Raw genomic sequence first — 17089 nt, forward strand, 5'->3', positions numbered from 1 at the left:
CAGCAAACAGTCTGGGAACAGCAGAGTCAGGCAGGTGGGCTGGAGGAGGTCAAGCCTTTCGGTTCTCATGGAGCAGCAGCCAGGAGAGGAGCCCTTGGGAGAGCCCAGATGTCTGACCACCTCTGGTCCAGCAAATTCCCTTGTTTGGGGCCATTCTAGTCCCGAGGGTCCTGGACTAGGGAGGTTCAACTGTACTTACACTTCCAACAGACTACCTGGCTGCCAAATGCTCTCCATTCTATTCTTCTGAAATAGGCTTTCATAGAATTTTTCAGCATCAATTTCATGATCAATGTTGTCCTTTTATTGTCTCTGTATTGTACCTCAACTTTGGAGTAGACCAAAAGGAAATATCTTACTCATTTGTAAAGAAGAGTATGATCTTAAAGTACACCATAAATATTCATTAACAATGGCTAAGAGGATTCTCTCTTCTTCAATTATTCCCTTTAGCTGGCCTATGGACAGTGTTCACATTGGGTGGAGTAGGAAGTAAACCAGTACCACAGGAGGAACAGTCATCACCTTTAGCTAATCAGAGCCTTCTGCTTCTGCTTGTGCTGGCTAATTTGACTGATGCTCCAGACACTCCAAACCCATACAGACAAGCTATTATGTCTTTCAAGAACACACAAGGTTTGTACCTTTTCTTAATCTTCTAGTGTGAATTGAAGTAAACTGAGGCATTGTGTTATCCTGGCTGCTTAACCCTTGCTTATACCAAGGTATGCTATAATACATGTTCTGTCCTGTAAAACTAGTCCTGTGACGTTCCTGAGGTGGCATGTCAGCCCATGAAACTTAAGACAGTGTGGCAGGGAGGATTTAAACACTGAAAGGCAATGTGCAATTCGCTTTTGTAAAACTGAGTTTCTATAGCTTGCTTTCTTGCAAAGCTTTTGAGATGGAAATAACCATGGGAAGCCGTGGGGGTGGTGAGGGAGCAGGGGGCGGGTCAGGTAGTCTGAAGGATTCTGTTGGTGTTGGGAACATTAGGGCATAGGGAGACCTGGGCAGTGCTGGCCATAGTTCATTGCTTTGCTTCGTATGCATAGAAGTGAACTGCATTGATGCATCAAGTTTTATGCCCCCTGAAACCTGAAGAATCAAAGGGGCTGAGCATTAAACAAGTATGCTTATTTAAACAGGAAGCTAATCAGCTCAGCAGGGTATGGAGCTGCTTTCATTATCCAGAAAAGCTCTTAATCCTCACAGGTCCTTGAGCTACCTGCCCTCATTTCCTACTGTTTTTCTTGGTATTGCTATTTTAAATGATATGCTGACTACTGTACTTGTAGTGTATGTAAAGCATTTAGAGTCATTTTAAGTGTTGGGAAACATTGTATAGTATCTTCATTGAACAGAACAAATAATTTTGCTCCTACCAAGGATAACCATATAATTTTTCAGATTAAATTTATTCCTGTGGAAAAACTGGGAGGCAGGAAAACAGATGGGCATGACAACAAGAATTATAATGCAAGACTGGTTGCAGCTATTATAGGTGCTGAATATATTATGATAATTGTTATGAAAATATCCTGTCTAATTTATTGGGGAGTAAACCAGTAGTATTCTAAAGAAATTATTCTGAAACCTGTATAGATTAAGAATAACTACATTTTTTTCCATAGAATTTTTAAATACAGAGTATGTCCCAGCTACTGAAGTCCATATAATAAGTTTAGAAAGATGCTTTGTATTTAGTAAATTCTTTAGGACTCTTCTTCCATAATACATTTAAAAGGCAGAGCCGCAGTAGGGTTAGCTGCCGTGACTGGGAGCTAACTCCGCTGCAGCTCTCCTGCTTATCGACTAGTCGATTAGTTGATTAAACTATATTTAACATCCCTATCTTACAATTCTTTTCCATAGGAGCACAGCTGGTGAGAATGTTAAAGTTCCCACTGTTTTTCATGGTAGTGTACTGTATAGTATTTTATTATCTTGCTTTTATAATAAAGGATTCGCATATAAAGTATTAGCTTTTTCTCCAGCATCCCTAATATGCTAATTCAAGTCCTGAGAAGATTAAGAGAACATTTTCAAGTTGTGATCACTTTGAAAACTCTATAGCTAACACTACTACATTAAAAAAGCTAACACTGCTTATTCCAATTTCCAGTTTTTGATTTTTTTTTAATGGAAATTAATTAACAATCCAGCCCAGACACACACACAGTATGACTGCCTACCTTCACCATGGTGATTACAATTAAAAAAAAAACAAGAAAAATAACTCCTTTCCCAGGTTTTACATTCTGTGTTAAAAATTACTCTGGGCAGGAGAGCAAGCTTTATCTTGGAAGGTTGCTTGAATTTTTCCTGGTGCTCCAGACACCTCATCTTCTCTAAAAATAAAGATACATCCAGTTGACTTATTGCAGCATTCTGGAAGCTCATAAAGCAAGAAATATCTTTTTGTGTGTGTCCAATTAACATTTTTTATTTAAAATGGACATTTCTGAGCGGTTTGTCTGTGGTACTCTTGAAAACTTACAGAATTAGTTCCACAAGCATCATAGAGATCAATTTTTAACCTGTTTTACTGTTACTTTCATAATCTGTTCTGCTTCCATTTCCACTTCCCCCCACCCCCAAAATATACCATACATACCATGGCCATTTTACATGATTTTCAAGGAATTAACAACCTACACCTTTCTTTCTAGTTAGCCAAGGCCTATAGTTTGACCATTGAACACAGATTAGAGTATGTGTACACTTAAAATGCTCCACTGTGCTACTGTAACGCTTACCCAACATTTCCTAAGATGTCTTTTTTTCTTACTTCAGGAGTCAAGAAGGGAAATAAGGGATGAGAATGCAGTCTTGTTACAGGCATGACTGTGAGTTGGAGGGAGGAGCAAGAAAGGCTAATGTAGGGGTAAAGAAGGCTGATCAGTTCTCCTGTGAGAAACAGTTGCAGCCTTGACATCATAACTGATGTTTTGAGACACTTGTCATGGTTTAGGGACAAAAGTAAAAGTTGAACCAAGACTAGCTAAGATATTCTTTCTTCAGGTATTTAATTATTTTTATGTTGCTTGTGTCAGACATGAAATTGTCTAAAACAGAAACCTGGGTTTTTCTTTTTAAAAAAATGTTTTGGTTTCTTTATTCCAGATAGCACTGCTTTTCCTTCACCGAGTCCACATGCTTTCCAGATTAATTTTAACAGTTTGTACACAGCTTTGTGTGACCAGCAGAAATCTGATCAAGCAACTCTCCTTTTATACATATTACTGCATCAGAACAGCAATGTTCGGACATATATGTTGGCACGAACTGACATGGAAAATCTTGTGAGTATTGTACTGCATATTTAGTATTCAGCAGTTGGTGTTGATTTGTGTATGATTGTGTGATATTATTCTATAGAAACTTCTATAAAACAATGGATTGTGAATGGCTTGTCCATGATTCATCATGTCTTGTTCATATTTTTATGCTCAGCATGTGACTGGAACAAGAGATAGCACTGATAAGAGTATAAATCTCTGGAGTGTTGGCAAAATTGGTTGGGGTGAAAAGGATTGGATAGAAAAAGAGTGGTGTGAATGGACCAAGATGGCAGGAGAGTTAGGACACATAGGTGTTTAGTGGCATGTGATGCACAGGAGGTCAAGTTGCTTAACAGGGTTCCAGAAATGCATTTGCAAGCTTGCATGTGAAAAAACTTGAGTTTGCACAGACAGATTCAGTATGAACATGCAGCTCTGGGTGGGCTCATATAATTGAACATGTTACACATTTACATGTTGAACATACTGTAATAAATTCACATGTATATAAATTTGACGTAATGGTCTTTAGTGACATAAAGGTCTTCCATTCTTCTTATATTTCCACATCAATAGTTGCTATTTTTAATGACTAATGTAAGGAGAAATCAAAAGGAAAATTCTGAATTTGTACAAATAAACTGTTCCAGACTTTTATTAGCTCAGAAATACAGATCTAAATGTTTTCGAACAGGGTGGGCAATAATTTTAGGAGAGGGTTCACTTCAGAAGTTTAAGTGGCCCTGGGCTGCCCTGGAATTGGTGGGGCCTCAGGCGGGAGGGTGGGACCAGGACACTTCATGCTCCCCCGTCCACAGACTCTGATTGGCCTGGGGTGGGGGAGCATATGAAGTCTTTGCTCCCCCCACCCCCCCCCCAAGATAAATGTCAGGTATTCTGTATAGCTGGTAGTTCCCTCTAGGCACTTTTGCCCCCAACAGCCCCCACCCCCAGGTCAATCAAGGTCCTGAAGCACAGACACACCCAAATGAGATCTGCCTTGACAGTGGAGAAGTGCATGGCAATTGGTCTTGGAAGCTTGCAATACCCGACAGTTACTGGTCAGTTTGGAATCAATTCAGAGTGGGGAAATCTACAGTGGGGGCTGTTATTCAAGTAGTCAAGGCAATTGGTACCATTCTGTTATGGAGGGTAGTGATTCTGGGAAACATGGATTCCATAGTGGATGGCTTTGCTGCGATGAGGGTTCTCTAATTGCAGTGGGGCGATAAACATTACGTGCAGCCCCCATCTTTGACCCCAACCACCTTACCAAAGAGTACATAAACTGCAATGGGTACTTCTTCATGATGCAGCTAAAGCTGTTGGATCACAAGTGCCTTTTCACTGACATCAACGTAAAGTGGTCCAAAAAAGTGCATGATACGCATGTCTTTAGGAACTCCTGCCTCTTCAGAAAGATGTGTATTGGAACTGTTTTCCCAGACCAGAAAATCAAAATTGGAGAGATGGAAATGCCAATAGTGGTCCTTTGCAACCCAGCCTACTCCTTGCTCCCGTGGCTCATGACGCCATACACAAGTAGCCTGGACTGCAGTAAGGAGCAGTTCTTCAAGTGATGTCTCTGGGGATGCTCCACATTAGGTACTGGGCTTGCCCTGGCGCTGCAGGATGGAGATGTTTAAAGCCGTAATCAGCTGGAACACTCGGGGGGGGGGGGGGGGGGGGAGTGGGTCTTGCGGCGTTCTGAATTCTTGGAACTGATGCATTGCCAACGGCATCACACTTGTGGTGTCCTACTTACCTGGCATCAACAACACGATAGCCGATTCCCTCAGCAGGAATTTTGCAACACAACACGAGTGGGAAATCGATCGCCATGTACTTCATTCTGTATTTTGCCACTGGGGATTTCCTCAAATAGACCTTTTTGCCACGGCCACCAACAGGAAGTGTCACCACTTCTGCTCCAGGGCAGGCCTAGGTCGCCACTCTTTAGGGGATGCCTTTCTTCTCAATTGGAACAGTCCCCTCATGTACGCTTTTCCCCCTATCCACTTATCTTCAAAGTCCTTCAGAAGATCAAGTCCAACAAAGCCTCGGTCATCCTCATAGCACCCGAATGGCCACGCCAGCATTGGTACCCAATTTTCATGCGCCTAGCGCAACATTCACCATATCAACTACCGTTAATCGAGAACCTCCTGACCCAGAAGCGAGGCTCCCTCCTCCATCCTCAGCTACATGCACTGCACCTGTCGGCCTGGTACCTAGTTGGCTGAATGCTTCTGAGGTCCTCTGCTCTGAGAGTGTTCAGAATGTTCTTATACATAGTAGGAAACAGAGTACTCCTTTCCAAATGGCATCGTTTTACTTCCTGGTGTTCCGACCACAACCTCGATCCTCAAAGGGTCCTGATTCCTTTAATCTTGGACTATATGATGCATCTACAACAGAATGGGCTAGCTTTAGCGACTATAAGAGGCCATCTTGTGGCACTACGTTTAGACAACCAGTAGGGGGAATTTCGCTCTTCGCTCATCCCCTCACGAAGCGATTTCTTAAAGGTCTAACGAATCTAAACCCTCCTTTACGTTCCGCCATGCCGTTGTGGAATTTGGACTTGGTACTCTCTGCGTTGACAACATGCCCATTTGAACCTCTTGCTACCATTCCCTCGTGATGTCAGCCTTTTGTGTGCTCCACAGTCTTTGCAAGATCAAGGGGCACAGTTATCTGACAGGGTGGGGGCGGAGGCAGAGCACCTAGCAGGGATTTTGAGCAGCCAGATACAGGGACCTGAAGGAAAGCACAGAGCGGGGCAGTGCAAATCTGGGGCTTGGAAAGAAAGTGATGCTTCTAAGCGCTGCATGCTCCTTGCAGGGCAGGGACAGGGTGGAGGAAACTTTGTGCACTCCCCCTGCCCCCAGGCCAATGAAGACTTGTGGGCAGGGGAGCACGCAAAGTCTCTTCCTGTCCTGCCAGAAGTGCTAATTGACCTGGGGGCAGGGGAGCAGCAGAGCCTCTGCAGGCCAGATCAACCCACCTGGCAGGCCGGATTGGGCCCACGGTGGAACTTTTGCCCACCCTGGTATAGCAGATATAGAATTCTCAAAGGAGCATATGTACTCACATGGTTTGGAGGCAGGCATGATAAGGGGCCTTCTAGGGCACAGTCCTGTGGGTGCGGGGGAAGGGGACGAGGTCCGGTCATGCTGCCAGGTCAGGGCAGTGGCTCATTCAGCTTCCCTCCTCTGTCTGCCACATGCCACTTTCCGGGAGAGTTCTACTTTCCACCCTGCAGGAGCCCGTGGGTGGGAGGTGGGAAGGAGAGTGTGCGAGAGGCTGAAGCCATGGTAGCAGCAGAAGCATCAGCTAATAGCTTCCCCTCCTCCTTCATCCAGGTTGCTATGTGAGATATCAGTCTTCTCCAAATCGCACAGTTATAGGGAGCTGATGCTGATTGAATGTGGTCAGATACTGGACCTTACGTTTCAATGCTTTGAGCTGTAGTGATGTTGACTGGCATGGGAAAGTGCGCTAATGTGGAGGACAGAATAGACTGGCCTCCCCAGAAACCTTGTGAGAAGGAACAAAGAGTTTTTATTTAAGAGCTTCATGGAGATATGCAGGGAGGATTGCTGCTGCAGCTCCAGACACATTAACAAGCCATTCCACGCCCTCCACGCAGTGTAGGCACAGAGTACATCACACCCTAATAGCCTTAACCCACTTGAAGCAAGAAAAAAAATTGTGAACTCACTAGAAGTGCCCTCCTTGGATCAGTGCTCGACTGTCAGATGTCCTGGGGTGCAGGGGGAGGGGGGCAGGGATCATCTCCAAAGCAATGAAAAGTTTTTGGCTCTTGCCAATGGCTGGTCAATCTCTTCCTCGTCCTCCTCCCCCTACACCACCATGCTGTCCTGCATGCTACTGCCTGGAGCGTCTTGACCAGACTCTACCGTATGGCTTGGGATGCTTGTTAGGTGTCCCTCCCCCCCATAATTGCATGCAGCTGGTCGTAGAAGCGGCATGTTTGCAGTGATGCACCAGACTGTCCATTTGTCTCCTTTGTCTTATGGTAGGACTGCCTCAGCTCCTTTATTTTAACTCCATGCTGCTCCTGGAATAGCCTTTCTCCACCATGCATTTTGCTATATTCGTGTAAATATTGGCATTTTGTTTGCTGTTTGAAGATCCAGGCGAATGGGCTTCTCTCCCCATGTGTCAGTGAGGTTCAAGATCTCATGCACACTTCATGCTGGTGCTCTTTTGTGCCCCTGGGAACGGGAACTCATGGAACTTGAACTGATGGAGGTGTATTTTCAATGATGGCCACATGGGAAATGAAAGTAAAACTTTCCCAGGGCTTTTCTTGTTCACCTAGGGTATGTCTGCACTACAAAGTTAATTTGAACTAACGGATGTTAGGCGCTACACTAGCGCTCCGTTAGTTCGAATTTAATTCGAACTAGCAGAGCGCTTATTTCGAACTAGGTAAACCTCGTTGTACGAGGACTAAGCCTAGTTCGAACTTACTAGTTCGAATTAAGGAGTGTGTAGCCCCTTAATTCGAACTAGTGGGAGGCTAGCCCTCACCAGCTTTCCCTGGTGGCCACTCTGGGCACCACCAGGGAAACTCTATTGCCCCCCTCCCGGCCCCGGACCTCTTAAAGGGGCACGGGCTGGCTACGGTGCCCGTGCCAGGTGCAAGCCTGCCAGCACCCAGCTAGCAGACCCTGCACCTGGCACGGCTCGAGCCAGCCACCCGATGCCCCCCAGTGCTCCCCCTCTTCCTGGGACCAGGCTGGCGGCTCCCGGGAACTTGCCCGGGACCGCAAGAGGTGGGCACCCACCTGGTCTAGTGCGGACATCGTGGACCTTGTCCACGACCTCCGCACTAGGCACAGGAAAGTGGCCGTCTAGGGCAGGAGAGCTGCCAGCCTGGCCACCCAGGAGCAGGTGTGCATGAAAATCAAGGTGGTCCACTGAGACCCCCGACCCTGAGCCCTGAGCTTACAATGGCCATACTGGGTCAGACCAAAGGTCCATCTAGCCCAGTAGCCTGTCTGCCGACAGCAGCCAACCCTAGGGATCCTGGAGGGGATGGACCGAAGACAGTGACCAAGCCATTTGTCTCGTGCCATCCCTCTCCAGCCTTCCACAAACTTTGGGCAGGGACACCACTCCTACCCCCTGGGTAATACCACTCCATGGACCCAACCTCCATCACTTTATCTCACTTCTCTTTAAACTCTGTTCCAGTTCTAGCCTTCACAGCCTCCTGCAGCAAGGAGTTCCACAGGTTGACTCTTTGCTTTGTGAAGAACAACTTTCTGTTACTAGTTTGAAGCCTGCTACCCATTCCTTTCCTTTGGTGTCCTCTATTCCTTCTGTTATGGGAACTAATGAAGAACTTTTCTTGATGCACCCTCTCCCACCCTACTCTTGCTTTTATAGACCTCTATCCTATCCCCCCTCAGTCTCCTCTTTTCTAAACTGAAAAGTCCCAGTCTCTTTAGCCTCTCTTCATATGGGACCTGTTCCAAACCTCTGATCATTTTAGTTGCCCTCCCCTCTCCCACCCTCTCTCTTACCCTCTCCCATCTCCTTTTCCCAGTCTCCCCGAGTTTTGTTCAATAAAGAGAGATTCCATTTTGGAAGACACGTTATCTTTATTTTGTACATCAAGAAGTGGGGCTAGGGAAGGGTAAGTGGAAGGAGGTGAGAGAGGAATGGATACGAGCCCCTGATGGGGAGGACTGGGCTGGCTCTGCGGGCTTCTGGGGGTGGAAGCTCTTCTGCAGCCCCCCAATTGCCCCCTCTCCCCAGATGGCAGCCTGCGGCAAGTGCAGCCGGGCTGATGGCCGAGTGCTGTGATGTGCCCAGTGTGGGCACTCAGGGCACTCCAAGCCAGGACTGCTTTGCAAGTGGGGAACCCCTGAGAACTGTCTGTCCGGAGTGGGGGTCGGGTCCCTTTAAGCACAGCCCTCGGCTAGCCTGAGGCAGCAGCTCCATGCTCTAAGTCCTCATCTGATGCCCTGCCGGCACTGCTTCTGGCCATCCTTAAGCCCGGTTCAGGGTCCACTTAATGTGGACATGCTAGTTCGAATTAGCAAAACGCTAATTCGAACTAGTTTTTTAGTCTGGATCCGTTAGTTCGAATTAGCTTAGTTTGATTTAACTAATTTGAACTAAGTTAGTTCGAATTAGCACTGTAGTGTAGACATACCCCTAGAGAGTAGTAGAGGTGCAAGTCATGGTCAGAGTGATACACTGCGAGATGCCTTCCAGAGGCCAGGAATTTCTGCTTTCTCTATGCTGGGTGTACACTACCGTGAATTCGACTATTCTAGGTCAAATTTTGTGTTACTCCTTGTGGAGCACCAAAATCAACTTCATTGTCCCTTAAAGTCGATGAAATAGCCTTGGTAGTGTGGACTCAATGTTTAAAAAATTGACCATAAGCAGCTAGAGTCAATCTAAAATCATAGTGTAGAGAAAGTTTTAGGTTAGATGTTTTCCAGTTGGCAGGGTTTGATGAAATAGAATTCTCAGAAAGCTGACACAGGAGATATCCGATCAATTTGCCATTGAAAACACCATTGGAAGATGGGAGAGATTCCAAAGTACTGAAAGATGGCATATATGATTCCAATGTATAAAAAGAGGAGAATAAGGACAATTGGGAGAATTATGGATCAGTCAGTTTAACTTGAGTAGCTGGAAAGATAGTGAAATAAATAACTCAAGCAATCAATTTGCAAACAACTAAAAGATAAGGTTTTAAGTAACAGTGTATGTGGATGTGGAAAGAATAAATAATGACACACCAACCTAATAGCTTTCTTTGACAGGGTAACAGACATTGTAGATAGCAGGGTAGCAGATAGAGGTATATCTTGACTTTTGTAATGCCTTTGCTAGTGTCTCACATGACTTTCAAATAAACTATAGAATTACAGTCTATATGAAACTCCTAAAGGTGAATACTTAACTGGTTACAAAATCATTCCCAGACAATAGTTATCAGTGGTTCAGAGTCAAACTGGACAGGCATGTTGAGTGGATCAATGCTGGCTACCTTTCTGTTCAATATCTTCATCAGTTATTTGCATACTGGCATGGAGAGTACATTTATGAAGTTTGTGGACAATACCATGCTGAGAGGGGTTGCAAGTGTTTTAGAGGATAGCATTAAAAATGGTTGGACAAACTGGAGAAATTGTCTGAAATAGGATGAAATTCAATAAGGACAAATTAAAAATACTCAATTTAGGAAGGAATAATCAATTACATATATACACAATGGGAAATGACTGCTTTGGATAGAGTACTGCAGAAAGGGATGAGGAGGGGGAGTTATAGTGGCCACGCTAAATGAGTCAACAGAGCAACACTTGCAAAAAAAAAAAGCAAAGTACCTGTATTTTTATAATGATGTTTTTTCTATAAAAATATCTTCTGACTGAAGATAGGTCAGCAATAAGGAATGTAACAAGTAGGCCCAGTAGAGATGGTTTAATGGGCTGTATAAGGAGATAAGGGGATGGTTGGATGAAATAACATGATCTTGGTAACTAATTGACCATTCATTTCCAGTTGGAAATAGGTCAATGGAGGGATGATAGGAGTTGCTATAGGGAACTTTCTGGGTGTCTGGCTGGTGAGTCTTGCCCACATGCTCAGGGTTTAGCTGATCGCCATATTTGGGGTCAGGAAGGAATTTTCCTCCAGGGTAGATTGGCAGAGGCCCTGGAGGTTTTTCGCCTTCCTCTGTAGCATTGGGCACAGATCACAGCTGAAGGATTCTCTGCATGTTGGGGCCTTCAAAGTATTGGAAGGCTTCAATATCTGAGACATAGGTGAGAGGATTATTCTAAGAGGGGTGGGCGAGATTCTGTGGCCTGCACTGTGCAGGGGGTCAGACTAGATGATCATAATGGTCCCTTCTGACCTTAAAGTCTATGAGTCTATGAGGAGAGTCCACACAGATGCACACATATAAAGACTGTCATTTCCCTGAAGTGCTACAGACTAACAAAAGATGTAGTATATGAAAGAGGAAAAAAGAGAGCGATAAAAATATGTATTTTAAACACCACAATAATCCCCATTTAATGCCCTTAACCTAGTCAAAATTAGTAGTCTGTTTTCTTAATTAACATTATAGCAGAACTGGGCCTTGAAGAGAGTTTGGGGAAGGAGAAGGTATGAATAGAGCTGGTGGAGAATTTTCCAACAAAACAAAGCTTCTTTGGAACATAGAAATTTCAGACCCAAAATGTTTTGTGAAAACATCTTGGGTTCATCGAACATTTATCTAATCACATGCAGGTTTTTAATCAGAATCCTGCCTTTTTCCAGGTGGCTTGTTGGGAATATCAGACTTCCAGGTTCTGCAGCTGTAGTCTCTGCCATGTTGACTGCCTTGGTATGGGAATTCCAGTCTTCCAGAGTCCTGGGCTAGCTAGCTCCCAGTGCTGCCTGACTGCTGTAGTCAGAGCTGAGCTGTCTGAAAGCCAGCTTTCCCAGGACTTTGGAATCCTGGATCTTTAGGTCTAGGCAGCCTGCATAGCTAGACTTCCCCAGAATTGCAGACCCTGGGAGCCCTAGAAACTGCTGATTTGAAATAGATAGGATGTAAATTTTTTTGTAAGTTCATAATTGCAGCGGTGTTACTGATCAGATGAATATTAATTTTAGTCAGCAACTGTCGGGATCCTGGAGGCTATATTTAGTTTTGCAAAGGCCATGTTTCAGAATATTTTAGAATTTCTGGTTCACAGGAAATTTATAAGTATCAAAATTGGCAGGGAACCAGAAATCTCAAGGTTCACATGGCTCTACTTATGAATCGTTTGAGGTTCAATATGCAAAGGGAAGTAAATGGGTGTTAAATCTGGCCTAATTCACAGAACAGAAAAAACCTTAAACAACAGTGGCCCTGTAGCTTCTTAGGATATGTCTATGCTGCGGGCTAAACTCGAGTTAAGATATGCAACTTCAGCTACATTAATTGTGTAGCTGAAGTCAAAGTAGCTTACCTCAGTTTTTGGTGCTGTCTACACAGCCGGAAGTGGAAGGAAAAATGTTCTTCCTTTGACTTCCCTTGTTCGTGAAATGAGGGTTACAGAAGTCAGAGTAAGAAGCCTGTTATTTTGAAATTATGGAATAATGGGCTTACTGTGTAGATGCGCATTCTGTTGCTTCAAAATAATGTGAGTTACTTTTAAATAAGCTTGCAGTGTGGACATAACCTTAGAGCAGGTGTGGGCAAAAGGCCCTCAGTGGGCCAGATTCAGCCCACTTAGCATTTAGATTTGGCCTACGCAGCAGTTCCAGGTCCCAGGCCTGGGAGCCAAAGATACGCGAGCCCTTTTAACTGTTTCTATTTAAAGGGCCCACACCTTTCCTGTGCCTGTTGGGCAATCCGTTGCCTGTCAATCATGGGGAAGGCGCAAGCCCTTTAAACAGAAGTAGTTAAAAGGGCTTGCTAGTCCCGGCTCCCTGGCAACATGCTAGTGCCACTGGGAGCTACGAGCCCTTTTAACTGCCTTTTTTTTTTTTTTTTTAAAGAACTTGCACCTATCAGGTGGATGCATTGCCTGCTAGCCACCTAGCAGGCGCAAGCCCTTTTAATAGAAGCAATTGAAAGGGCTTGCTGCTCTTGGCCTCACGCTAGCAGCGAGACTGGGAGCACTCAGACCTTTAAATAGCAGGAGTTGAAAGGGCTTTCAGCTCCTGTCCCCCGCTAACGTATGCCTGGGAACCACAAAGGAGGCGTGAACCCTTTCAACTCTTGCTATTTAAAGGCTCCTCCCCTTCTGCCTGAGACGCTGCCCCTTCTGTCTGAGGCCCCTCCCTTTTGGGCAGCCTGCAACCACTTCAAAAATGTTTGAAGTAGCCCTCATTCAAAAATTATTGCCCACCCCTGCCTTAGAGAGTAGCAAAAACTATAAATAGTATTGTGAGCTTTTGTGGGCACAACCCACTTCTTCAGATGACAAATTTGTGTCCACGAAAGCTCATGATACTATTTATATATTTTTGTTAGTCTCTAAGGTGCTCTAGGACCATTGTTATTTTTTTAAGGTTTTTTTAATCACAGACTAACACAGTAGCCTCTCTGAGACTTTTAATCACAGACCAGAGTATGCTTGGCAAAATGCTTAGATAAGGATATATAAGAAAGGAGGCGCACAAATATACGCGATCATGAAGGGGAGGACAAGGAAGTTAACATTTTCAGTGGATTGGGAAATCTGTGGTGGGCTTCAAGGAGAAGGTGACATGGTCAGAATGATGAAGAAGCTGTGGTTTGAATGGAGTGTAGAAACAGGGATGTCTGATGTATTTCCAAATTAGGGCTGAATGAGCTGATGTACAATACTTTACTTAGTGTCAATAAGGAGTTTTTAATTCAGTTATCCGTGCACATATACAGGCAGTCCCCGACTTACGCGGATCCGACTTACATCGGATCCGCACTTACAAATGGGGCTTTTCTTGCCCCGGAGCTCATGGGCGGCGGGTCACCACCCGTGTCCCCCGGGGCAAGAAAAGCTTCTCCCGGTCTCCCTGGTCTGCTGGGGGGGTCCAGCAAAGCCGCTGGACCTCCCCAGCAGACCAGGGACGCCCGAGCAAAGCCGCCGCCTGCTAGCCACCGCCTGCTAGCCACCGCCTGCTAGCCTGCGGCTTTGCTCATTTGCCCGGGAGCAAAGCTGCCCAGGCAGCGGGACCCCCGCCGCCTGGGCGGCTTTGCTCCTGTCCCCCTGGTCTGCTGGGGGGATGCAGCAAAGCCGCTGGACCCCCCCAGCAGACCGGGGGACAGGAGCAAAGCCGCCCTGGCGGCGGGGGTCCCGCCGCCTGGGCGGCTTTGCTCGGGTCTCCCTGGTCTGCTGGGGGGGAGGGGGCGCAGCTAGTGCGCCCCCCCCCCCCCCCCCAGCAGACCAGGATTTTGTTGCGGGACGCCTCGGGTAGAGCAGCTGGGGTGCTGCCGAGTTGGTCCTGTGGGAACCTACTGGGCAGCGCCCCAGCTGTTCTGTCCCAGGCTCCAGATTCAGCAGCTGTTGAAACTTATCAGGCTGATTCCAGGAAGCTGGGGGCAGAGCAACTCTGCCTCCGGCTTCCTGTAGTCAGCCCCTGGTCAGTTTCAGTGGTAGCAGCTGAATCTGGACACCAGTTCCGACTTACATACAAATTCAGCTTAAGAACAAACCTATAGTCCCTATCTTGTACATAACCCGGGGACTGCCTGTAGTGCCTTGGGTGCTTTTTGAACATAAATATGCTTCATCAATCATGTCCTATACTATGGTATATGAACAAACATCTTTTCAATTAGAAATAATAAGCATCTTGGGCAGGTCTGAAGCAACTATGTATTCCAGATGTGCTTGGCACACTGTTATTTAGCACTAACAATACTGCTTGTCAAGTACAGGCAGTCCCCGGGTTACGTACAAGATAGGGACTGTAGGTTTGTTCTTAAGTTAAATTTGTATGTAAGTCGGAACTGGCGTCCAGATTCAGCCGCTGCTGAAACTGACCAGCAGCTGACTACAGGAAGCCCGAGGCAGAGTTGCTCTGCCCCCAGCTTCCTGGAATCAGCCACTCATCAGTTTCAACAGCGGCTGAATTTGGATGCCTGGGACAGAGCAGCTGGGGCGCTGCCGGGTAGGTCTTCGCAGCGCCGCACCTCAGCGCTGCGGGGAACAACTAGGCAGCGCCCCAGCTGCTCTACCCCAGGCGTCGTCGGCAAGAAAAGCCTGGTCTGTTGGGGAGGGGCGCACTACCTGCGCGCCCCCCCCTCAACAGACCAGGGAGACGTTGGTGGCGGGACCACCGAGATGCGCTGCGGTCCCGCCCGCATCCTCTGCGGCTTTGCTCCGCGTCTCCCTGGTCCCCCCAGCAGACCAGGGAGACGCGGAGCAAAGCTGCGGAGGCCGCGGGTAGCGGGACAGCCCAGACACGCCGCGGCTGTCCCGCTGCCAGCGTCCTCCGAGGCTTTGCTCCCTGTCTCCCTGGTCTCCTGGGGGGAGCCCCCCCCCAGCAGACCAGGGAGACGCGGAGCAAAGCCGCGGAACACACGGGCAGCGGGACAGCCGCGGCATGTCTGGGCTGTCCCGCTGCCTGCGTGCTCCGCGGCTTTGCTCCGCGTCTCCCTGGTCTGCTGGGGGGGGGGCTCCCCCAGGAGACCAGGGAGACGCGGAGCAGCTTTTCTTTCCCCTGAGGGCACGGGCGGCAGGACCGCGGCGCATCTGGGCATCCCGCCGCTCCCGTCCTCCGGGGTGAGAAAAGCCCCGTTCGTAACGGCGGATCCGACATAAGTCGGATCCGCGTAAGTCGGGGACTGCCTGTATTACAAGGTCCTATAACTTACATTGTAATATATTATATTTTGATTAGTATTTTACTGTGATAAATCCTACAGGAGAAAAAAGCTGATGTTCCTACATTTCTTTCAGTAGCCATCCAAGAAAGTAAGTGTTTGCCCCAGTATATACCTTGGTAGACTTCAAACAGCTTTTGTTGTTTTCATTGCAAAGACAAATTGTAAATCAACCTGTGCAGTTGTTTTATATTGCTTTATGTTGTGTCAAGAAAGTTATCTGTTGGACTGCATAATAGGAATAGGAGAACATTTGGGTTTTGAAGTTATACTGTGTAAAATCATGTACAGTATACATGTAGTAGAATCTGAGAGCAATGAACACCAGAGTTATGAACTGGCCCTTACACTGCATTTGGAACTGGAAGAATGCGATCAGGCAGCAGACACATAAACAAATGCAAATATTGTACAGCATAGTACAATGTTAAATGTAAGCTACTACAAGAATAAAGGGAAAGATTTTTTTAATTGACAAGGTAAAGAAACTGAAACCAGTACAGAAACATTTTAAATTAAGATGGTTAAAATCAGCATTTTTCTTCTTCTGAGTAAAGTTTTTTTTTAAAGCTGTATTAAATCAAAGTTCTCTTGTAAATGTTTTAAAGAGCAGCAATAATGTTTTGTTCAGAGTTACAAACAGTGTTTCCTGTAAGCTGTGTGCTTGTGTGGCCACTTAGAAGAGATTCAAATGCCACACAGATGATTAGCAGACCACCCACGGCTAAGTTTTGTTACAATTGGTGGTGCACATTTGCACATCTTGGTGCACATACAAATTATTCTGCACATAGATGGAAAAATCAGTACATGGATGGAAAAGATAAGAGAAAACATAGGTCATGTACAGACTCCATTTCTGAGTCGTTCATAACTGAATTTCTACTATATTTTAGTTGGAAGCAAGTCAAACTATATGTGCATACAGTAAGCCTTATTTAGGTGGCTTGATTTTTTTTTAACTGAAAAATTTGTGAAAGACTGAGCAAACTAGTCTAAAATAATACTAGAGTTCTAGGCTTGAAGTGAGGAAAAATAAGTCTTGTTAGTTATCGCTGTTCTTATGCTCAAAAATATCAAAGTAGGGATGTTTATTTGACAGTATTATGCGCTACCATCCAGGAAAATTTAATCTTCCTCTAAACTTGTTCTCCTGGCTTCAAGACAAGAGTTCCAGGGAATTTCAACAGAAATGAATGAATGAAAGAGAGAGAGAAGAACATGAACAAATATTGACTCTTTCTGACTGGAACTGGGAGATGAGTGTCTCTCAGTCCTTAACAGAAGCACTGAGTTTCTAATCGAGAAATTGTAGTGGTATGGGATGCTGAAAAATTGTGTCCATTTCAACCATAACAATAGTGCTTATGCTATATAGGGAGACAATGAAGTGAAGGGCTGTTTTCTTAGAGATATAGGGAAAATCCACTTCTTTCCACTGAGAAATGGG

General features: G+C 45.8%; 1 protein-coding gene across 3 annotated transcripts in view; it reads left to right on the top strand.

Moving 5' to 3' along the window:
* Positions 1 to 17089, top strand: part of DYM (dymeclin) — a 326106-nt gene that overhangs the window by 155724 nt on the left and 153293 nt on the right. For all 3 annotated transcript variants that reach the window (XM_075932691.2, XM_075932685.2, XM_075932689.2), the window contains exons 10-11: positions 454 to 636; positions 3127 to 3305. In XM_075932691.2, the coding sequence (XP_075788806.1) occupies positions 454 to 636; positions 3127 to 3305 (362 nt within the window). The remainder of the gene's footprint in view (positions 1 to 453; positions 637 to 3126; positions 3306 to 17089) is intronic.

Source organism: Pelodiscus sinensis, chromosome 6 (assembly GCF_052426305.1).
Source record: "Pelodiscus sinensis isolate ZL-2025 chromosome 6, ASM5242630v1, whole genome shotgun sequence".
NCBI lineage: Eukaryota > Metazoa > Chordata > Testudines > Trionychidae > Pelodiscus > Pelodiscus sinensis.